This window comes from Anopheles aquasalis, chromosome 2, assembly GCF_943734665.1.
Source record: "Anopheles aquasalis chromosome 2, idAnoAquaMG_Q_19, whole genome shotgun sequence".
In the NCBI taxonomy this organism is placed as follows: Eukaryota; Metazoa; Arthropoda; class Insecta; order Diptera; family Culicidae; genus Anopheles; species Anopheles aquasalis.
In genome coordinates this window covers 13,013,735-13,037,470 of record NC_064877.1, presented here as the reverse complement: position 1 = coordinate 13,037,470, position 23,736 = coordinate 13,013,735, and the positions used below count along the sequence as shown (strand labels likewise).

The 23,736-nt window shown below is 50.9% G+C and overlaps 1 protein-coding gene across 3 annotated transcripts in view; it reads left to right on the top strand.

Annotated features, from left to right (window-relative positions):
• LOC126572107 (uncharacterized) overlaps positions 1-23,736 on the top strand; it is a 78,371-nt gene that overhangs the window by 11,347 nt on the left and 43,288 nt on the right. For all 3 annotated transcript variants that reach the window (XR_007607945.1, XR_007607944.1, XM_050231162.1), the window contains exon 5: positions 500-667. Coding sequence is in view for 1 of the 3 variants with exons in the window: in XM_050231162.1 (XP_050087119.1) it covers positions 500-667 (168 nt within the window). In the remaining 2 variants the exon portion in view is untranslated. The remainder of the gene's footprint in view (positions 1-499; positions 668-23,736) is intronic.

Genomic DNA, 23,736 nt, shown 5'->3' with positions numbered 1-23,736 from the left:
CATCGGGCTGTTAATAAAGCGAGCAAATGCCATGCTGGCCACCCGATTTTACAATCAGTCCACCGTAATTAGCCTAATTTGGAGCAACCATCTCGGTTCTCGGTGCTGCTGTGTCCCACAGAACAGCGGCAGCAGCAGCGGCGAGTGTTTTGAGGGCTTATTAGTATATGGCGGACCAATTTAGTTCGTGGTCTGGTGGGTCTGTATTACATCATGGACGGCAGGGACGGATGGATCCAATAAATCTTTCGTTTCAATTGGCACGGGAATCTGGTGCGACCTCCCCGCTAACAGACGAAAACTCTCTCGTGCACATTCCACGGTCAGTCAGCCAGTCAGTCAGTAAGCCAACCGGCTAACCGGAGTTCTGGGAAAATCGAACAAAACCGTCGCCGGCGCCGGCACCAACGCGGCAACATTAACCCACTTCTAAGATTCTGACCATTGCGTTTGCGTTGTTTAACCGAAATTCTTCCATTCTTCCCTTCCCTCGCCACAGCTGGAGGAGCTAAAGTCGAAGGAACGCACCATCGGCCAGCTGAAGAAGGAGCTGCTGCAGCAGCAACAGGCTGCGTCGACGGCGGCGTCGACTGTCGGGTCCGCCGCTGGTGGCGGATGTCGCAAGGAGAGAAAGGCTGCTAAAAATTCCGCTCAGCAATCGCACGAGGTGAGTGACTTCTGGTGACCGTTAACGATGGTCGATGCCGGTGACAACGGCGTTTGCAACAAAAAAAAAAAAAACCAAACGTCTTCTGTGTCGCTTCGTCGGCGATGGCGGTGAGATCTGCCCGCGCTCTACCGCGTTTGTGATAGAGCATGAAATGCAGATCACGAATGGCACGTTAGCCAGGCGCTGCACAGAGTTTGGCGGGCGAATTATGCGAAATGGCCGCACGGGGGTACGATCTTCATTTCGACTCCCTCAGGCTCGGGTTCAGTTAATGTTGATGTCACGATTATTCCAAAGCCAAATGGTAAATCATTTCCGTGCGTCCGGCAGCCAGTAGCTGACGTGGTCGAAATGGGTTGCATTAATCTGGCGGCTTGCCCGGACTCCCCACCCCTGCATTTCGGACCGTCTCGTGCAAGCTTTTGTCACAAACCGTAACACGCATAACGGTATCGTGTCAGAATGTATGCGGGACAAGCGCTAGCGGATGCAGTGCAGAGTATGACAAATGAAGACATTCAAGTACTTCCTGCTTTGCTACTCGTAACCTGTTTCTGCTTCTAATGCGTGCTCTATGGGCGGGACGATTGTGGCTGATCATTATTGTAGCAAAGCATTTGAGTAATATTATACTTTGATTGAGCAATCCGGTAGCACATGCGTGGCTCATTATGATCCATCACGACCATCACTGGCATACCTGCAGTTTGATCTCTTGGAAGTCGTCCTACGAGAGCATAACTCATGCCAGCTTTCTTTCCGATACCGTCAACTCCATTTACTTAACATCCTCCACAGCGGACCCAGGGGGACAAATTAGTTACAACATGATCGCCAACACTTGGCAGTTCCCACCGATGGTGGTCGATGAAGATATCGACTGAGCGACCGCCGGACCGACTCGATCTCTTGTGATCATCCGCCACATCCTACTACTAATCACCAATCAATAGGCAATCTCACTGGATGCAGTCTGAGCTCAGGGCTAGCCCACCCCATATCGCCACCAAACTCCACTTAGCAATTGGTCACAGGCAGCTCGCGGAGGCTGACTAATTGAGCGCCGACGATCGACGGATCGTCGTATCGCGTACCCGGCCATATGCAACTTCCTTCCGGCGTGCCCATGGTATCGTCGCTGGAGAGGGAATGAGGTAACTCCGTGCTACGTCGATCAATCCGACCGACCGATCGACGAAGCGATTGTGTTTAATCTCCGGTGAAATATGAAACCATCATCAATTGGTGCATCATGCTTTTTTTTTTTGGAAGGGGAAGCTCCAGGGCCGAGGTGGCCGAGCATAAATGAAGTGGATTTCGTAAACGGCGCTAGCGTGTCCAGGGCCCGTACACCGGGTCCGATACACCGAAGACCCCGAAAAACGGAGCGTCGCCACTGATTGGACCCTTTCGCAACACTTTCCTCCTACTCCGGCGTTCCGAAGGGGTTGGCTGTGTTGTTTGTCGTGTGATCACGGTGCCGTACCTGCTGGTAGCATGCTAGAGCCCCTGGTTGGTCACTTTCATCTTTCAGGGCCTAGCATAAGGGAGGGAGCATAGTCCGGGCCCTTGAAGGGAAAGTGCATCCGATATTCTTCTCGGCACTCGCTCGCTCGCTCGCTGATAATCGACGGTTGAAGCAGCAACTGAGCAGCAGAGCAGAAGCACAAAAGCGGTGGTTTCACTTTCTGTCCGCGAGGTGTGACATTATACTCCCGGTGTAGTTGCTGCTCTGGTGGTGAATGGCGCGAGACGGGAGTGTCGAATTTTCTTTCTAAATCGACCATTTTGTTAAAGTACGCGAAGCCCTTATTTTTCGACCCGTTGGAATAATCAGGCCCCCGGTACTCGGAGGATACTCGGAGGTGATGGTGATGAGACTTTGGTGGCTTTCTCCTGCGCTCAGCTATCATCGCCGAAGGTTTGTTTTTGGGGGGGAGGCCGTGGACAAACGGAATGTCAGCTTAATGTAGATCGCGCTCGACGAAATGGACGAAGGTAAACAAAATGACTGGAGCGATTAGTGACTGGACGGTCTGGGGACGTTTCATTAACTTCGGTGGTACCGTTGATCTAGACCGATTGCTGGCGTGGTGATGGGTGGGACCCACGGGAAGTGGCGATGCAAAACACCCGGGATCACCCTACGAAGTGTCACCAGCGACCGGCTCGGGGACCGATGGGAAGATTGGCAATTATCTGCGTCACTTTCCTTGTGGCACCTTTCAAGTGTCTTTCTCTGGAAAGAAACAGAGATGAGCTGAGGTTGCTGGCTTACGAATGGCTTCATAGAGAGCTCCGGAAGGTCTTAATGGTCGTTGGTGATCGTTTCATGATCGGAAAGCGAACGGAAAGAAGAAGTAAACACGTTCCCTAGAATATCGTCCAGTCTAGCGTTAGTAATCGAAGACGGTTCATCATCATCTTCGTCGCCGTCTAGCGAGATCGCGCGAATCGAACGAAAGGACCGCTTTCGCTGAGCGTCTCCGGTCTGCGTCCTGGCAAATGTCGAGCCACCCCCCACCCAGAGATTGCGCACTCACGATTAATGACTCGGTTGGTCAGCATCGGTCGATGTCATCGGCCGATGCGTTCGAAATCGAAATCGGAATTCGAAATGATATAATTTATCATCGGTTGCTGGATCGCGGATCGTGGATGTTCCTTTCTGCCGACGACAACAAAGCCGTCGTCGTCGACCGGTCCTCCTGGTGCGTGACCAGCAACAGTGAACAGCCCGCTCGCGCGCACGATGTTTAGAGTGTCATCGAGCCTGGAGAAAGATAGCCCGTGGAGTAAAGGAGCACCCTGACATTCCGGACAGACGCTGTACCCCATTTGTGAACTCAGCACACGATCCGCACCAGTCTGTCCATTGGCTGCGCAATTTATGGTCCAGTTTTGCGATTAAATAATATTCTCGAAACCGCGCGTCGTACTCGGAAACTCCAGTTGTCCAGTGGAGCAAAGACCCTGCGCAATCCAGCCCCGTTTTTTCCGACGGATTCGATTTGGCAAAGCTTTGGGAACCGCCGCCTCGGGTTTTCTGGGTGGCACAAAGCACTATGGTGGCATCATATCATAAAACTACACGGCTCTGTGTGCATCGGGGCAAAAGCCATAAAAAAGTGAGTTTTTCTTTGCCGATTTTTTGTCCGCCTTTTTTTTCGCGCAGCACCCAGTTCCGTTGTTTCGACGGATCGCGGTCTTACGTCGGGGCAACATGGACGGACTGTTGTGGGAAATGTGGGAAGAAAGCGAACGAACAAGCGAGCGTGTTGCACAGCGCTTGCAGTGCGGAGTCGATGTCTCCGGGACGAGGCGAGGCGAAGACTGACCAGCGGCCAGCGTCCAAGCTGCGGCGATTGAACGCAACCTAATTTGCATCGATCTCGATCGTAGCGAGGCTGTCGAGCCGAGGGGATTGCAGTGATCGAGCGTATGGCATGCCAGCATGCAGCCAGTATGTGAAACTGTCACTGCAGGCATTACGCGTCGTGGTGTGCGCAATGGGAACGCCATCATCGTCGTCGTCGTCGTGGCGTAATCGACGGAGTCAAAGGCAGGGGGACTCGCTATGATTTAATCGTGAACCAATTCACGCCAATAGAATAGGTTGAATCCCAGTGCGTTCCAGGTGAAGCGAGCGAGCTCGAGTGCGCGGCCTTTTTGTCAAATGCCATTGCGCCGGTACGCCATCTTCTTCTCATCGGCGAGATACGATGCGTGTTCCCATACGCGGTTCTCGCGGGCTCAGCGAAAGCCCGGACAGCCTCGCGGCACCAGAAGAGATGCGTCGTAATGTGTGAGGAGGTTATGTGGCCGACAGGTGGGCCAGGGCACTTTCTTTTTCTGAGTTCAAGCTGCGCTGGGGTGCCAGTGATGAGCTGTTATCCATCGTTAAGGGATGAGCTTATCTAGTTGCGGCGTTATCTAATTGTATTGTTTTTTTTTTAGCGGAGGAGGTTGCTGATACGTTCTTGTTGATTGCTTCATGGCGGTGTTTTGTTTTGATAATCATTAGATAGGGATTGAATGGTGTGATTAGATGTGGTTATGATTATCGCATGTTGTTTTGCGAAAAATAAATCGAAATGGATGGAGCGGAGAAGGATAAATATTGTCCTTTGCTTAGTAACCTTTTTAAACTCATCCATAATTTATGCAACTTTTCCATGGCTTACTTTAATCCTACAGCAACTATTCAGCATACAGGAAGAGATCGGTCCTCTCAAACTCGGCGTGGGCCTCGAGATCCCCATTCGATCATTTGTCACGCTCCATTCGGACACTTATCAGCCCCTCCTTTCCCATAACCGGAGGCCAGCGCGCAACCCCCTCCAACATCTCGGTGCGATTATGCAGCATTGATTGATCGCGCAGGATTGACTGCGCTACGAATGGTGGTGGTCTCGCAGGACGCGCAAAACTTGTCATAGTTCGCTTCACTTATCTCGCTTAACTGTCCGTATAATCATATCGTGCGCACCAGCCTCAGATACAGGGGAGTGATCCCAAAACCTGCTTCTCGCCATTTCTTCCACAGTATCGACCGAACGGCGCAGTTAAATAAGGCCGGGCGTTTGGAATTGGATTACATGCGTCGGCGTCGGGAGTCTGGTGCGTGTGAAAGGGGAAAAGGAGTGGGAGCTAAGGCAAACACATCGTTATCTACTGGGAGGCGAACCAACATTCGCTATTATGATCGATTCCACTCGAGCTGGCTGTTTGTTGTCGGCCAAGGGATTAATTATTTTTCCATCATCGTCTCTCGCGATAAGTGATCGTTGAAAAGATTATGACACTGTCGGCAGGGGGCTGGATCGGAGGTGTGTAGGATATGCGTTAATGTTGTTGCACGATGCTGTTGCTCTAATAATGTGGTTTTTTTTTCTTTCGTCGTCGCCAATTATTGTGTCGCATATGGTTTCGTGATGCTTGCTCAACGATGCTCTACCCTCAAGGCCCGGGAATGGCGAAGAATGGCGTGGTTTTTGGCGTGATTTCGTCTCCCATACACAACGAATTGCATTAGTTATAGTTGCTGCTTGCGTAATCGCTGGGCTTAATTATATCAATTTTCTCCGTTAGGTGTTCTACAACAAAAAAAAGAACCTTATTGGCGCTCCATTCGTCAATTTCGTGAGAGATAATCAATTATCTGTAAGCGACAGGAACAACTGGGACGCTCCAATTGGCAAACGATGACATTACCGGGAAACGGGTAAACGGTTTATACACATCCCCGGGGGAGAACGTTATGCTGCCTCCAGGGAAAGGGTGCATGCAAAACCTCAAAGAATGCACAGAACAGGGGGCGCCGGTTTCGCTAAACGTTCTCACGCACGCAGGCATGAAGTTCTCTCGGTGCATGAGAGAATGCTTTTTAATGTTTTCGCATTTGCTTCGCGTCGAAAACATTCTCATTAGCTTCTGTACCCCCCTCCAAAAGAGGGTTTAGTATTCACCTGTTCAGCTCTCCGGCAGCGTACGGACTGAATGCAAATGATCTCGAAAGGGGGGGGGGAAGATAATGAATGAAGCAACAGCATTGCACACGCAGCATTGCTGTATTAGGTTGGAGTGCGGCTAATTGTTTCATTTTCCAGCATTCCCTCCAAGAACAAGATCGCGTCTCTTCGCCGTTAAACTCGATCACCGCATTGGATCTGGTGCTAGTACCGATCGCGATCCTTTCTCGCTACACCTAAGGGGAGCATTGTATGCTCCCCAATGTACTTTTATGCTCTCTCTCACTATGTCTGGCTAGTTTTCTCACTGGTTCAATCCTTTTCTCATCGCTCTACCATTGCGTGAGTAGCCGCTCTCGACGCCAAGCAAACAAACAACGCCCGAGAAGAGAGAGAGAACTAAAAACACGCGGACCAACGGTGCTCCTCGCATTGTTTTCTCTCGAGTCTCCGTCTCTCAGCGGCGTGCGATCGAACGCCAACCTGCCATGCTGGTGCTGCAGGTTGGTTGTTTGCTTGGCATGAAAGGGTTATAGCTGTTGCTGTTGCTGCTGCTGGTATCCATCTTTCGAGCTTCATCTCTCGCGCTTAGTTTGAAGGGGATCGCGATCGTGGACGGACTGGTGCGCTGTGAGGGAACGTTTTGGCCGCTAAAGCTTTGCTGAAAGTGTTTTCGGGCGTTTGGACTGTTTGAGGTGTTTGGTTTGAAGTTGCATCCCACTATCCCAGTATTTATCGCGTAAAACAGTAAAAGGACGTACTAGTGCGTTTAGCAAGTGAACCCAAAATCCAACGTGTAGTTCAGCTGCAAAGTTTCAAACCTGCAGTGCAGTGGTATCCTTTTTGGTGGCTTACGCAGACGGCGTCGTAACAATTAATCGCCAAGTGGCTGTTAGTAACGCAACAAAGTGGAAGCCAAACTATCGACGCCCGGGTGCAAATGCAGGGCCGCCGGACCACGGAAGTTCGTTCGTTCGTTCGTTCGTTCGTCCGTGCACACGTTTTCTCGTGGTGACGCTACAACCGATTGGCATGCGCATTAATAATGCATATGCGGCCAGAGTTGGGGGCCAGTGAAGCTTGACATGTTGCTGCCGCCGCCATCACCACCGTCGTCACTGTTTTTCGGTGCTGCCTGGGTCGGAGAAATTGCACATTGATGAGCGAAGGTGCGCGAGTAACGACGCAGGTGGAAAAATAAAAGTAAGAAAAGGAGAATTTAGTTTTTGGTGAACAAGAGGCGAAGAAATTGTAAAACCACTTTTTCTGCTCACCACACAAAAGCAAAAACGAGGATCTGTTGAGGGGTGTGTCCCCGCCGTGTGTATGTGTGCTTGTGCCAAGGTGTGTACGTGTGTATTTCTTTTTTTTGCGAGTTTGCAAATGTCCTCCTTGCGGAAGTGGCAGCGAAAAACGAAGATAAGTGAAAAAGCGTGAGCTCTGAGTTCGTTACGACTGGTCTTCGTTTACTTCGGGATCTTTTTTGTTTTGGGGGGGAATTTTGTGCAAAGTGAAGACGAGAAGGTGGCAAAAGGCAGGACGAAGCAGGTGTTCAGTCGGTCCCAGCAGGAGGCGAGTCGGGAGAACGTGGGAAAACCATTCGTCCGACTCATAATTCCAGAACGAGCAACAGAGTAAACGAGAGCTACGGAGCAAAACTAAAGTGTCAAGAGCGGCTGGAAACGATTCCGATAGAAACCAACAGGTACAACAACAACAACACAAACATCGTATCTCACTCATTCATATCCCCCCCGGGAGTGTCATGCCAGGTGCTACGAAGGGTCGCGTTTGTCTAATTAATTGAATTAATGCCCAATTCCGTGACCGAGCCTGTGTGACAGTGTGAGGGGTTTGTGTGCCGTGCTTCGAGTTGGAGCATGAAGTTCGTCGAAAGTCGTGGTCGTGGACAGGGTTAGTGGCAGTGTCACCTCGGCACCCAAAACCCCCTTTTTGGCCAACCATTGGGGCATTGGACCAGCACCACAAGGGGAGGGGGCGGGAGAGCAACAACCACAACAACAAGCAGCAAACAGCAAACAGCAAACAGGCAACATTTCCTCGAGTCTCGAGTAACGAAAGGTAACGAACGAAAGGTTGACCACCGCTTGTGCGTGGTGTAAAAGCGCGACAAGAAGGAAGGAAGAAAACAATAACAATAACACCCACGCAAAGCAAGAAACACGAACACGAGGTGGTTAGCTGTGGTGATGATATTGACTTTTTAGCAAACGGAACCAAAGCAACGAGTCATTTAGGAGTAGCTACGCTCGAACTGGATATAATCACACAGCCAAACGCACATACACGCGTGGTACCATATAGTAAACTGCAATCGGATCCACACCGTGCCACTAAAGCCTCGGGGCAACCCCGAATGGTAGCAATTTCCCTGCTGCTGCTGCTGCTGCTGCTGCTGCTCCTTCAATGCTTCACCGCGCACCAACCAACCAGTGAACGAAGCACGTGCTGCTTGTGGTGCTCGAGATGTGCAAGGTTGATGGGCTTTGGGGGATGGGAGCAACGGCAAGAAATGAGCAGGCCATGCTTTCAACCAACGAGCGGCAGTCCGCGAACACCATGGTCGCCATGGTGAGGCTCGCTTGGTCGCCTGCTCTTGAAGTGGCGCTGGTGGGCCTTACGCGGATTCCTTCAAAGTCGCATTTCTCGCTCGTTCTCGTGGTGGGGCCGCCGATGCGGGAAACCGCTGGTGAAGTACATTTCCGACAAGGTTTTCGACTCGCGGAATACAAGAGCATTCGGATTCGGAGCATGATGGGGCCGCGTGCGATGCGACGCCAAATTGGAACCTCTTTCGATTTCGCTTCGATCGTGGAGCAAGGGGTGGCCAAGACCGGGGGGAAGGCTTTAAGATCACGTGGGATCATCCTTTAATGTTGCGTAACGCAGAATCTGGTTTTTGGCGGCGTCTGATCCTCGAGATGATGTTGAGCAGATCACGCGAAGTTTGGTGATGGTGGTGCTTTGTCTTTAAAAAAAATGGCTGCAAAAAAAGAAGAAATCTGATTGCAACCTCCAATTGAAAAGCAGTCGAACGGAGCTATCATCATTCCGCACGCACGTCAGTTCCATCGTTCGATTGCTCCTCTGTATGGTTGACTATTTATGGTTTGTTTCACCACCACCCCCTTGATTTTTTTCTGATTTGGAAAGTGTTTTACGTTACGTTACACACCGGCCGCTAACCGGGTGTAAGCGATCGGCTTGGGTGCGGTCCGGTCCAGTGTTGGATAAGTTTGATGGCGATATCCTCCGATGGTCCATCTAATGGTTCCCCGTCCGTGCGAGCGACCCGTTCCTAACGAGAGCGATTCGCAGCGATCGCTGACAACTTCCGCCAACTGGTCGCCACCGCTTGATGATAGAGAGTCCACCCTCAGTTCACCCCTCACTTGGCAGCAGCATAATGTTTTCGGTGCGCCACTAGCTGCCCGTTGTTTTAATGGTCGCTATCTCTCTCTCTCTCTCTCGGTAGCCTCACCAGCATGAGCATCGGCAGGTCATCAGTAACAGCAGCAGGTTGGAACCCGGGGGGGAATGGTGGTCGATTGCACCGGTTCGGCCAAGTCTCGTCCTCGCCCAACACTCGCTCGCACGTTCGTTCGATCGGCTGGTGACTGGTTTTCCAACCCAGACCCACCACACGTTCCTCCTTCCGCCTCACGCCAGGAGGGGAAGGAGGGAAAGAAGAAAAGGGAGGGAGGCGAATTCTTTCGAGCGTGTCAAAAATATGTATTCGCAAATCGCATCGCATCGATCGGTCGGTCGGCCGGCCGGCCGACCAGAGAGAAAGTTTCTCTTTTCATTTGGCAGCGCGGCTGGCGCACAAGTACACACCACGAGCCACAGCATAGCTCCAATGGTTGGCCAAGGAGCAGCAAGTAAGTCCCGCGGCAACTATTATTGGAAGAGCGGGGGGCTTGGACTGAGTGTCCACCGTGGTGTGCGGTGTGGCCCCTGGCTCAAAAAAGGATGAGGAAGCAAAGCAAAGGGGGCAAAACAAAAACCAGCTTCCGCTGACTGGCTTGCTGCCAGGTTGGTTCGATCGCTCGGCTTGTCCCACGATCACCTACACCGCATGCATCGCCATCACCGTCGTTGTGTGCTTCGAGTTTTGTTTTGCGCCAAACGAAACATATTCCATTCCGCGCTGCTCGCGCGCCGCCGCCGTCATCGTCATCGTCTGGACCATTAAGACACGCGGACGCAGCTTCGATTTGCTTTTCTTCCTTCTCTGGCTTTGGCCAAAGCCCAGGGCCAATGTCGTGATGTCGGTAGGGAGTGTGTGAGTGTTTTGGGCCAGTTTGCAGGCTGGCTGGTAGTTGGCTTCAAAAAGGCTTTTGGCGAGCGAAATGAAGAGCAATAGAAATCGCGAAATCGCGCGACCATACGGGCCCGTAGCCGTAGTACCGTTCGATTGTTGGCCAAAAAGAGGGACTAAATCGAACTCTGGACCCTTAGAGCGATTCATTTGTCCTCTTGGAAGAGGTTTTATGTGATTTTGCGTTTAAAAAAAATCGAGAAAATGACTTTCTGCACAATTTGGAATCGAAACGTCGAAGCTCCGTTCGTTCGAAGCAAGAACAAGAGACATCAACGATGGTATAGGAAAGGAACGGTCAACAAATGTGTTGCCATCGTTTCCTGTAGGGCTTAGACGACGACGGACCACCAACAGTGCCCCCCAGGGGGTTTGGGTTTTGAATGAATGAAACGACGACTCTCAATGAATGCCCCCCCGTTTTCCCCTTTTTCCTCCATCCACTTCTGTGAGGGCAATCGTAGGAAATCGCTACGCCCGGAGCGCTGCAGAACGCTGTTATTATTAGATCGCGTAGAGGTCAAGGGATGATGATGGTCCGCGTTTTTTTTTGTTGTTGTGGTGGAGGGGGCACTAACTATGGACGCGGACGAACAGTGCGGATGTCGAGAGGAAGAAGAGGGCACATAAATCATTAACCCTGAAATTTCACCGCGCGTGCGCTCGAAGACGAGAGGACTTTATACCCTTCTCGGTGTGACGGTGTGCTCGGTTCACGTTCCACGTTCCACGTCCGTGTCCACAGCATCCTCCATTATCCATCGCTCACACCGGTGATGATGCTCAGTGTGGCCATCAACGGCAGTGGTGGTTTCAGAGCTGACGACGGAGCCCAGGCTACTCGGATGCAGAACTGCAGCTTCCCTTCCTCTCTCTCTCTGTGAAACCGGTTCTGGCTGGCCGTTTTCGTTCGTTCGTTCGCTCTTACGTGGTTGAATCGAAAGCGAAAATTTTCCAAAAAGCACCACGCACCAGCACCGCACACACATGCAGCGTGTGCGATCGCGCGATAGTCGAGTGCCGCCACCATTTGCTCGCCATCAATCACAGACCTCGCGTAGACACCGATGGCGACGCACAGGACGCACCAAGAGGCCTGGTAGTGTTGGAATGGAGTGGCCAGTGCTCAACGAAAACGTGCCTTGAGCCAACGTGCGCCATTTCTCTGCAGCAGCAGCAGCAGCAGCAGCAGCAGCAGCGGTGGCGAGTGCACTTGAAACGTGAAGCACGTGAACCTGATGCTGGTGTCCACTGTCCGGAGGCACCGTTGCACCTTGGTGCCCGTGAGCGGCCATTACCGTTGCACTTCGCGCGCGCAACCGGGCTCATGCGTGCGGTTAATGTGGTTGGACGATTCCGTGTCCGATTCCGTGTCCGGTGGTGCTGGTGGTCGATGGGGACGGCTACAAGCCAGTCAACGAGTACGAGTTCCTTTTTGGCGACAAAAACAGTCGAAGCATTGAGTCGCTTTTGCTTTTTTTTTGTTTGCTCGAGCGCTGCTACGAATGTGACCGAACCGAACCGAACCGAACGACCCTAACGTGAACTGCAGCCAGTGCAGCTAGCTTTTTGTAGGTTGCTCGGTTGCAGGCATGCGGTGCGACCTTTCGGCCTGGCTAGCGGGTGCATAGCTTTTGGGTGGTTAATCTGTTTGGCCGTCAGCTCTCATTAAAACGTAAAGTGGCAAAACATGTTCGTAAATTAAATGCAATTAAAGAGTGATTTTTTCTCTTTTTTTTCTTATTCAAATATGCAACAACATTTAAATACCAGCGTCAATCTGTCGGACGGGTTTATTTAGCTGATTTATGTTAATAGTGCAGCTTATGAAATAAAAAAAAACTGCACTATTGGTGATCGAATATGGCCTTTTGGTGTTGGTTGATATGTAAATTGAACTGTTGTATCTTATTTCAAGACATTTCTTCATGGCAGCTCGAAGTTCAATGACTTTCTAGCTGCTTATAGACAATTACAATCACCTCTCACCAGACCGGAATGTATGTAATGCTCGTGTAAATGATTTTCGATTATCGCCAACGAAACGAAAGAATGAAAGAAGAAAAAAAAAGATCAAATCAATCAGCGTGACTTCGAGAACAACGGAAAACATCGTGCGGAAGAGATTTCAACGCCTCTTCCCACCCGACGCTCTCTGGCGCTATTCTGCATGTGTGGGGGGGGGGAAATAGTTTCCATTTTGGAAGTTGGAGGCCAAATTTCGGAAAAATGTCCATCCACCGCCGAAATCGTACCCAATCATTAGCCACAGTCACGGTTTACATCCGCTCGATCAGAACGATTCGTGGAACGCCCTGTTCTGGGGGGGGGGGGGGACATGAAACGAAACGAATCAAATGGCGGGTTCTAGATGCGGTTCATTAAATTTGCTGATGAATTTGGAGGGCGCCTGGAAGTGGATTGTGGAACGCCGGGGCTTCGTAATTTTCCTCGTTGTTTGTCGGAATGTTGGACACTTTTTTTTTGGCAATAGACACTAGAGCGCTAGCTAGCTGGAGCTGGAGTATCAATTACCGGGCGACGCAAGCAATCATTTGCTCCAGTTCTGGTGCTAGCGATGGAAATTATGGAGCATGAGTTCCATTTTATGCTGCTGTGCTGCAGCCTCAAGTTCTCCCGACCAGACACGACGCGATAACATGATGATGATCAGATTTACTTATTTTCTTCCATTTTTTTTCACTCTTTCCATTCCAGGTAAGTGACGCACGGAGGGGCACCGGATACTCGACCGAAATGTCATAATTATCGATCGCAGGAGGTGGTTGCGATGCGGATCAGCGAACTATCGCGGTGCACGGTTTGTCTAGTCAGCCGATGACATAACCTATAATTTGTTAAATAACACCCCAAAAAAAACCTCCCTCTGCCATTTTCCCCCGATCTAGTAAGCCTCGTGAGCCAGCACAATATGTCGTCGTCACATGCTGGCCACGACGGCGACGACGACGACGACGACGTTGCGGAACAACACGGGGACTGGTCTTAATTAAGCTGTATTCCTACAGTAATCCGCCATTTCCCTCCCCTGTGATCGATCGAACGGTAGTGTGTGTGCGAAATGCGGGGCGGAATCGATTTTATCTTTGGCGAAAAATTTGCGCTGCATTAGTGCGGTCGTGCATGCGTCTGTGTGAATGCGTTTTGCGTCAAATGAAGCCATCGATCGCGGCTGTTCGGTAGTGGCAGCGGGCGAATTTGGCTCCCGATCATGTGTGACCGGTGGGAAATTGATCATTCATTCACCTCAATCTCCCCTGCCCGGTAGCGATTATTGGCGAGCGCGTTTTATGTCCGTTCGATCCGTGCGATGAAAGTCAAATCCGAGCTGGTGTCGATCGATTGATCATAAAAGCTCGTAAACGTTGCGCACTCCACCGAAGTAGCGTGTGGCGATTTATGCTTTATGTGTTACGTTACACCCGGGCTGGTGGTGCCACCATTTACATGACATCACCTGGCATCTGGCACCGAACGTGTGTGAACTCCGCTGTGACTCATGCGATCACTCAATCGTTGGCGAATTCCACTCGCCTGCTGCGCGCCGTACAAAGGGCCGTGCGTCGTCATCGCTGGACGCTTGGGTGTTTGGCGACTCCAGGGAATCTGATCTGTCGCTTGACCACCATCTTGCCTGGCCGGTTATTATTGATGACAGCACCATTTGTAAGTCCGGCGCTCGAGCTCGTGCTTTATAATCTCAGATCTCCACCGTGAGGTTCCGTTTTGTGCAATTTGAGGTGTTTGGGATGCTTTGGAATCTTTGAACTGATGGTGCTGTGTGCTTGTGGTTGATAGGTAACGGTACTCGAGCTATTTCTTTTCACAAAAAAGCGAACCCCCCCCCCCCCCCCCCCCCTTTCACGTCTTCAATCAAGTGGATCCCGTTTTCTGGTGGTTTATTTGCCTTTGCTGGACAACATCCCCAGCATCGCCAACTTCCAAATCTCCTTCTGATGATGTTTGCATCACAAAAAGGCCCGGGAAGAGATGCTGAAAGGTACTTGGCGTCCTCCTCGTGACTCATGGATTACGTGTTATTCGGCTTAGGTGGGCTTACCGGGTTGAAGATTCTACTATCTACTTTGACACATTAAATACGATGGCTTTAACGCTCCCAAAACGCTTGGATTCTAAGTCCGTTGACCACGCGGTGTGAACTCCCGAAAACACACACAAAAAGGGGGCCACTTCGAAAGGGTTCCCTCTTCCGGCATTAGGTAATGTTTTCGATTGTTTTTTTCCCGTGATTTTGTTTCCCGTGAAACTTCACTCCCAGCCGATCGGTCAGCAGCAGCAGCCGCGGCACAAAAGTGCACATTCACACCGAGCCGCTAAAATAGCAAAACAATACGATCCGCTAAATGTCACCTCTTCTTCTGGTGGGCACTCTCCAGGCCGCCGTTCCCGGAAACCATCAACCGATGGATCTGGCCATCGGATGAAGTGTCACTGTGATGTGACGCGGTGGCTGAGTAGCGCGGGATCGCGTTCAGGAAGAGCACTTTTAGTTAAATCCACCTTTTTAACCACTTAGTATCACCTTGATGGACAAGGTTTGTGTTTGTTTTATTTAATAGGGAGCTAAGGGTAATTTCTCAAATCGGGTTCGTCGCTTGGACGGTCAAGTCTTTTGATTCGTACCAAAAGCGGCTCATTTGTGTTTTGTTTTTAGAAAATTATCGCCCAAAATATATTTTCGCTACGAACTACAACTTTTGAAGAAAATTTGGACGTATTTTGGAGAAAAATATTTTATTAACTTACATCCATGGCGTCAACTTTAGAAATGCGTGTCTGCAATTGCATGAGGCGCTAATTTTGAAAAATCAATATCTTTATCAGTTTTGCTACGATTGATCCAAACATTTTACACAATACTCTTAAATGATTTGCCATTCATGAAAAAAATGTAATACATAAATTTGGTTTAAACAAATAAAATACCTTAGCCCCCTAAAAGAGATTCCGCTTTTCAGTCGAGCTTCACATCCGCTCATCTGCAGGGGTCTGCTCCCTCTGAAGTCACGATAACGATGGCGATCGTGGTGTGAAAACAAATCGAAATCAATTACCGCACTTTTCACCGCGATACGAAACGATTGGTGCTGCTGTTGCTGTTGGAAGTGGAATCGAAGATAAAACGATCGATCACTCTCCTCACTTTTCGGGCTAGTTTCGTTGCGAGGAAAAGGTCAATGTTGGGGTGCGTACCTTGGTGCTACACCCCAAAACGCAGGTGGAACGAGCTTCTTCGCGTTGAGAAGCGTTTGATTTCGGATCTGGTTAAAGGTCTCGATTCAATTCACTTTCCATATTTCACTACGAGATTTCCCCGAGGAAAACCTTCCCCCTTTGAAGCTTCTGTTCCCCTTTTCCGGCTCTTCGTGAGACCACTTCAAGCAGATAAGATTGATGTTCCAGCTTCCTTCCTTCTTGCACTCACTATCTCTCTCTCTCTTTCTTTCTCTATCGGGTATAGCCATCAACATTTGGCTGAGAACGCTGAGTGGTGCTGGATCAAGGGTCTTTAGCACATTTACCTTCACTTTCCCATGGCGCTGACTGTCTGCTTCCTGTCGATACCCCTCGTAATTCGAAACCAATCGTCTCGCACACATTGAGCCTCCGGTTGAGAGGGGTGTCGGGGATTTGAATGCGAACGCGTCGAGCATCGAGCTACCCTAACCCCAAGAACCGGTTGGAATCGAACCGTCGTCGTTCTCGCTGCTCGATACCGATCGTGAAGTGAAGCAGGATGCGGTATCATATTGTTTCCTTTTTCATGTTTTGTGGTGATGCAGCACATGTTCTCCGAGACATGATCCCACGGGAAGCGTTGTGGGCCGGATGTGCAGTGCAGGACTTTTATGACAGCCAACACCCCGCGCTGGAAGCCAATGCTGTCCGCCAACATGTTTATGCTAATCGGACGCTAGTTCCCCTGGCGGCAAATCGTACCGATCGGATGTTGAAAACCGTTCATCGAGTTATCGATCGTTCGAGGGAGACGTCGACTATTTCCGGTTTGCTGTTAGTAGGTTGCTCGAGATGATACCATTATTTATTCGTTTTTCGCGCCAATCAACGTGCTAACGGTCCAGAAAGCAACACCAGCCAAGCAGTACGCGCCATTTCTTTGCGCGGCTGATCAGCGTTGCGAGCGATGTCATAATTGATGACATCCTTCCGATTGGCACAGTCATCGGTGGCAGCACCAGTACCAGAGTACCGGACGTAACGTTCATCACACTCATTACCGCACTCACGCTCACACCGTGTAGTGTCCTTTGCTTGCCAAGGGAGGGGAGGGGAGCGAGCAGCTGCAATGGAATTGATCGGCATTTTAGCACAGTTCCCGATCGTCGCATCACCGTCACGGATCGGACCCTTGCGAACCTGCCCTCTAACTGTCATTAAGTCATGGTCTCCGGACTCACCGATCCGGAAGGGGGGAGCGATCCAGGAGAACATAAGAAAAAAAACTAAAGGAGGCTAACCGGTAATTGCCGGCCGGCAGCTGCACCTCAGATGTGTATCGATCAACCTGTCGCATGGAACTGGCCACCATCAAGGCCACCAAGGCGACCAGGGGCCTTTTTTGCATCATCGCAATATGGCAGCCCTCAGCAAGAATGCCCTGGGTGGAACGAAACGGTGCTCGTCGGATGGAATAACGAATCGACAAACGTCCACTTTGTATGCGACCGAGACCCATGACATTGCTGCCAGGTCTCCGCAACTTTCAATCCTCTTTACCTCGTCCTCCCTGTACATCGTTGACAGACGAACAGCGACGACGACGACAACCGCTTTTCACTTCTCCAACGCGTATTCCAACGTTTGATGCAATCTCCGGGCATCGAGTGCCAGGGAGTCAAACCTCGCCACCTAAACGAAAGTGAGCTGCGGCTGTGCGGCCATGCACCGGTGGCCAAGTAGGTGACGCGGTATGCGAAAGTGACACTCGCTCGCTCGAAGACAGTACCGGCTACCGGGAATACCGGGGGCGCGCGCGCAATCGTGACCAACCGGTGCCGAGGTGCCAGCAACGTGAAAAGTGTCCCCGAGTGTACGACCTGCAGCCACAAGTAGCTCTTGAATGGCCGCGCGCCACAGCTACCCAAGATGCCGTTTATTTATGCATTCCATTAGATGCTCTGCCAGAAGGAGGATTTTCTCTCATTTCTCGTGGGACAGCATCGGGGGGTGTGTTTTTGGTGGTGGTTCGGTGGGAGGACACACCGATGAGCACTGGCTAAGCAGCTAAGAGGGTTGGCGTGGTTGTGATGAGGAATTCCCCCGCGGGGGGAAGGTGTTTAAGAGCGGGAAAACTTTCTTCATCCCTTGTCTGCAGTCGTTTTCGGCTACAAACTACCTCACTTGTCGTACCGGAGGGATGTTTCCGACGGAGTGGCCAACGGTTGGGCTCCGCTTTGACCGCACAACTCATTGTCAGCTGCGCATACAAGCTGCAGGAACAGCACCAAGCGAAGGAACACCACATTGACATCAATGAAGGTTCATTAGACTTGGAGCTGGGACAGTGGAATGATGATCACAACTGTTTCCGTGGATGTTATTCGAAAAGGGGAAGCTTCAAAAGGGAGATCGCAGTGTTCGAAGACGCTTTTGTTGAACGTAAATTGTTTAGAGTGGTTCGCCTTTTTGGAAGGAAGTCATGTTCCGTCTTGGAAATACCAATTGGAGACAGTGTTTAGTGGCTGTCCGCGCTACATTCCAGCTTCAGTTCCAGTGCACACAGGAACAGTAGAGGTAGCAAAGGTGAACAAATACTGTCACCCTTTTTGTTGATCTAATTCCTTCGGCAAACAATCGTGTTCCTGGATGTGTCGCTTCATCCGATACGCACCGCGGCAACACTTTTTCACCACCGGTTGTTAATCGACGGCTACAAACTATATTCTCACACCCGGCCAGGCCAGGCCACTGGGCCGATCGGACTTCCTGTGACCAATTATCCTAACGAGCCCGTCCCGATCGCTTATCGTTGTCGTCGTCGTTTAAGCCGCTGCCGTCAAGATCCCCTTTTTAGGGGAAACTAATTTATCGACCTCGGCCCATTTGGTAGCGACCGTTTAAGCGGCCCAGCGGCTCTCTGATGGGACTATTAGCGCGTCCTACCCCCTAACCCCACAATCGGGTCACACATGGATAAGCTAAGTAGTAAGCAGAAGCGAAAGAAGGAGTAGCGGATCAAATAACAGTTGCCTCCTGGAACGGCGTGTTGGTGTGACGCTGATGTTTTCGTCGGAAAAGCCCCGCACTACGATAAAAGATTCGATCCCTGATCGTTCACGACGACGACGACGACGACGACGACGACGACGACGACGACGACATTCATCATTAATCATGCGGACATCAGCCACCTCACGCTGGTCAATCCCGATCCGAAGGTGATTGGAAAGTGTTTTGTCTGGTGTCCGTGCGGAATGCACTGCGCCCCGTAAAGTGGCTGATTGATCGGTGAAATGTGATCACGACCGTCCGTCCGATCAGGTGACGCGGTGGCGGACCCTCCCGTTTTGGGATGGTTCCTAGACCGACGGTTAGATTAGGCGATGTTTGCCAAAATGGAATCAACCGACGATTGAGTTTAGTTCCTGTGGCGTCGTCGAGTGTATGTGTTTGCTGTGTGGGAATGAAGTGATCTTCCTTACGTATCTTCAACGTATACAAACTTGAACTTCAATTACTCATAGATCACCCTCACGGCAGGCACAGGACAACAACAAAAGGAAGGGGGCTCTGAAAAGGCCACATCTCAGCCAGATGCGCATCGTATACGGCGCGCTCTATGCATCCAATTCCTGGGAACGGTGCACCGCCAAGTGGCGTAAAGTTGGGAAAGTTGCACCGGAAATGCCAACCTGTGGCTCGAATGGTAAGCATGGCGATGGTCCATCCACAGTGGCGCACAGGCGAACGAAAGCCATAATTCATGCTGGTCCTTTTGACCTTCCTAGTGTACCTCGGTCGCGGCAGGCCTTCAGTGAGAGGCGAAGATGCATTGTAGATGGAAGTGGTCGTACGGATGAAGCGCAGCCTCTAAAGCATAATTTGTGACACCAATCAACCCACACACCGAAGAGACTCGAACGTGGTCGCTGGTCGCGGGTGTGAAGAGTGAGAGTGCCCATTTCCTGTGATCGGTCGACGAACGGAGTGTGCTGGAGGATGCGCTCGAAGACGAATATTGTATGCGCCGTACATAGAGGTCAACGGCAATTAGGCGGATGGTGGCTGTTGGATGGTAGCTTATTTATGGCCGAGGTTCAACACTAACTGGACGGTCACATTGGCGGCCGTAAGGCGGTCCCTTCCCGAGAGGGCACGACAAGCGAGAGACAAGCGAGAAAACATCTTGTAACTGTCAACGGGTCTTCAACGGGCTGGGGGGATCTTTTCTAGCCTCAGCATGAATCATCTAGTGCTGTTGCTGGGCGTGGTGACAGCGTGGAGTTCCCTGTTCGTCCAGAGTCCACGGACAGACCCTTGACATTGGAGTTGTTAAGGGCTTACCCGAATGTAGACCACGATCTCGTCACTGGAACGCTTGTTTTTTGGAGACATTTTGGAACATATGTCGGACACGTTACATCTCCCCCGGGGGGCGGCGTGGTGAATGTTTTGTTAGGGCATCGGTCTGGTTAACACAACGGACGATCGTAACACGACACGATCACTAGTTGTGGCGTTGCGCGAGAGCACTTTATTGGCTCTCGCTACCGATCGGTGCGTTACCGGTGCGTTTTGTTTGTCGATTTGTTATTGTCGGCGATTGGTTCAACAACAACAACAGCAGCAGCAGCAGCAGCACCCGTAAAGTGACTCCATCCTGTAGGCAAGCGACAACCAAGGCGAGTGATTTATAGCGGGAGGGAATAAAATGGTTAAAGTACATCGAGTCTGTTGTCATCATCTGTTGTGTAGCGAGCACGCGCCTGTTTGTCGTTGAAGATGGTACAAGGAAGATACCCAACAGCCAGCCAGTGGTTTCATCAGATAATTACCGCGCGACGCATCTTCCAGCACAGTGTCGTGGGTTTTGTTTCGAGATGCAACGATCGATCTAGGGCACGCTCCGTTTCATCACGTCCACAACGTGGTCCACAGAGCGTCAGTCAGTCGGAAAAGATCACTCGATTAAGATCTGAAGAGGACACTCGGTACTCGGCATTGCATTAAGTGGAATGGGAAGAGAATGGTACGAGAGTGTTCGTTTATGCTGTCGCCGTTGTTGGTTTGGTATGATTGTTTTTTTTTTCGGGGAAATGGTCACTACCGTTCATGGATGGATGGATGGATGGATGGATGGATGGATGGAAAACCAGATTTTGTCCCACCAAACCGCACCAAACCAGACCTGATCATGATCTTGAGCACGATCATGATCGAGTGCTGGAGCTGAAGTGGTGTTGCTGAATGATAAAAATCCATCAATGAAATCGTCGTGGCCACTTTCACGTGGTGCACCTTGTGCACTGATTGTGTGTCTCTTGTCACCATGATTGGGCATCGGCAAAGCGAGAGCCATCACCATCTTTGGTGTACCAGTCCTGGCCATCTTGGATCGCAACGACTTCCGTTTAGGCGCTCCTAGTGGCGAGATTCACTGATTCTTCGATATATTATGGATTGCTTCATTCAATTGTCACCATCCGATGAATGGTTGCATAAATTACATTCCTGTTCCAGGCGAGCTCTCTCCCAGGTGCCAGCGACTGCCGGCATCATCGCAAGAAACAATTAAATGTAGCTTTCGTAAACCAGCCAGCGCGTTTAGATGCTTCAGAATCGCTAAGCTCATCGGAAAGCGAAGAAAATGATTGCGAAGAACAAATCAAATGCCATGAACATTTGCAGCCGTTGTTTTTCGTCTTCGGAACGTCTTGGACAGGAAATTGAATCTACCGTGGCCACCGGCGTTTTGGACGCTCTCGCTCCACCACTGCCACATCCCTCGGGGTGTTTGCTTATTTATAGCATTAACTCTATTTCGGTCACCTGGATGCCACGATCGGTGCCGACCGAGGAGAGGTTCCTTCCGGGCATCTCCGTAACCGAGTTGCCCGGGACAAAAACCGTGTGCTCGTGCGCTTGCTCGCGCGTCATCGCAAAAGACTTTCGCCGTGGCGCATCCAAAGGGCGCCCCTTCCAGGCTAGGAAAAAGCTGCACTTTCATCGTTCCTGATTGCCCCCTGGCTGCGTGCTTGCGCGATGAACGGTGTGCGAGGTGGCGAAGTGGACTCCAAAAAGTACGCGACTTCGTGAGTCGCGATCGCTCGCGCGCTGCCATAACGTGCGCCATATTGTTCTACTTTACTGGCACTGCCCGGTGGTGGTGGTGGTGGTGGTGGTGTTGACCCACATCATGTAAAGCGATAATGGACGACCTGGTGGGTGATCGGCAGGACGTGACAGCGTCCTTTACAGCCGCTCGGTCGATCGATAGAAATTAAAATATTTCCCCCAAAGGCCGATCCGCTACCGGACAACCACCGTGATCACTAATTGGGTCACGCAATTGTTCACAATCAGATCAGCAGGAAGCTGGCCCGTTCGTTTGCGCGTTCACAATTTCTTCGATTTCCATTTTGCTGACTCCCTTTCCCGAGGCATTCAGGTTGGAGGCGAGCACGCCGTTATGCATGCTTGTTACGCATGGCTTTCATTATGCTGCGCTGTGATGGTTTTTTTGTCGCCGTATGTTCACCAACGCAAATGGCGCGCGAGGTGACGATCAGAAGCAGAGAGATAACAATTTCTGTATTTTTTTTGCGCAATTGCCAGATGCCGATTACAATCGATTGGCTCTCGTTTGATTGATGAAGCTGTTGGTAGCGGTCGCGGTTGTCGTTTTTTTTTTCTGTGTGCCTTTTATTGCTCGTCGTTTGTTGGCCCTCTGGCAGGACGAAAGCCTAACCATGGTCCGACCTTTCTCTCTTTCTTTCTCTTGCGCATTTGCTCATGATTGGAATTTTGCGATACGCCAATGCACGGTTGGCCAATGCGCGGGCCAAGGGAAACAAGGGAAAGAAAACCGGAAATGACGCAACCGAGATTTGGTGGACTGCCAAACGGTGTTGTTTTTTTTATTTTTTGGGGTTTATCTTCGGCCGACTGCCAGGGAACCGGCGCAAGATAAAGATTAATCTTGCGCACCTTTTAAAACGGTTTACGGTTCCGTGCTCATCCGCCCTGCTGGTGTGGGGTGTGGCGTTGCGATCGACATCGTAAAACATCGACGCGAAATGGTTGCATAAATGGTTTCGGAACGGGCTGGGAGCTACTGGGTGTTCTGCTTGCTTCCCTTGTCCATTTGGTGTAGCGGAATGCATGGATGAGTTGTTATTGTCGGTTGCGGGCTTGGCACAAAACAGCATCTTAGAGCACTTAGAAGCACAAACAGCGTTCTTCCCTTAGATAGACAAACGTACGCGAACGTGCGTAATGGTGCGGCACGGTCGCGCTGATCGGTTGTCGTCGCCATTTGCATTCGTCGCAGCGGTTGCAGCAACAAAGACCACCGCCGAGTCGTCTGGAGAAGCCAGTGACCCGTGGCGAAACCAGCGCCGCGTTTCGTTCACCCAAGGTCACAGAGTCGAGTTGAATTCCATTCACGCATCCATTCGCGATCGAGCTATGTGGAGATCATGTTTCATACAGTGCTCTGTGTTAGAGAAACCAATGTTGAAGCTGCGCAAAAACAGAGAAACTCCCGGCTCCAGGGATCCAGCGATCATTCTTTGCTTGTTTGCTGTTTGTGGTGTTCGAATGCTGCAATCATGAAGTCGCACGTACAGCGGCCACAATGGCGCTAGATAATTCGCTCTGCTCGTGCCATGCAGTTTCGTTTTCATTCCGGTGACCTCATAACTGGGCGACGTACACGAGAAGAGTGCAAAGAGTAGGCTGCGTGTCCCGATTAGAAAAACAACAACCCCCCCCCCCCCCCCCCCCCCGGGGGACGCCACTGGCCGTTGGTAAACTCATCAAATGCGGAACTCTTCTTCTGGCGTGTAATTGTCTCCGCGCGCAAAGACACAAAGTGTCCCGGACAAGGGGGCCGATATGATGACCACGACCGTCGAATCGGGTGTCCATGCGGATTGCAAAACAAAAATAATAATCGCGGCGAAAATGGCAAAGAGACGATGCGAAGCGCTCGAGGTCGCCTACCTTCTTCCCGATTGGTGCCGCCGTTT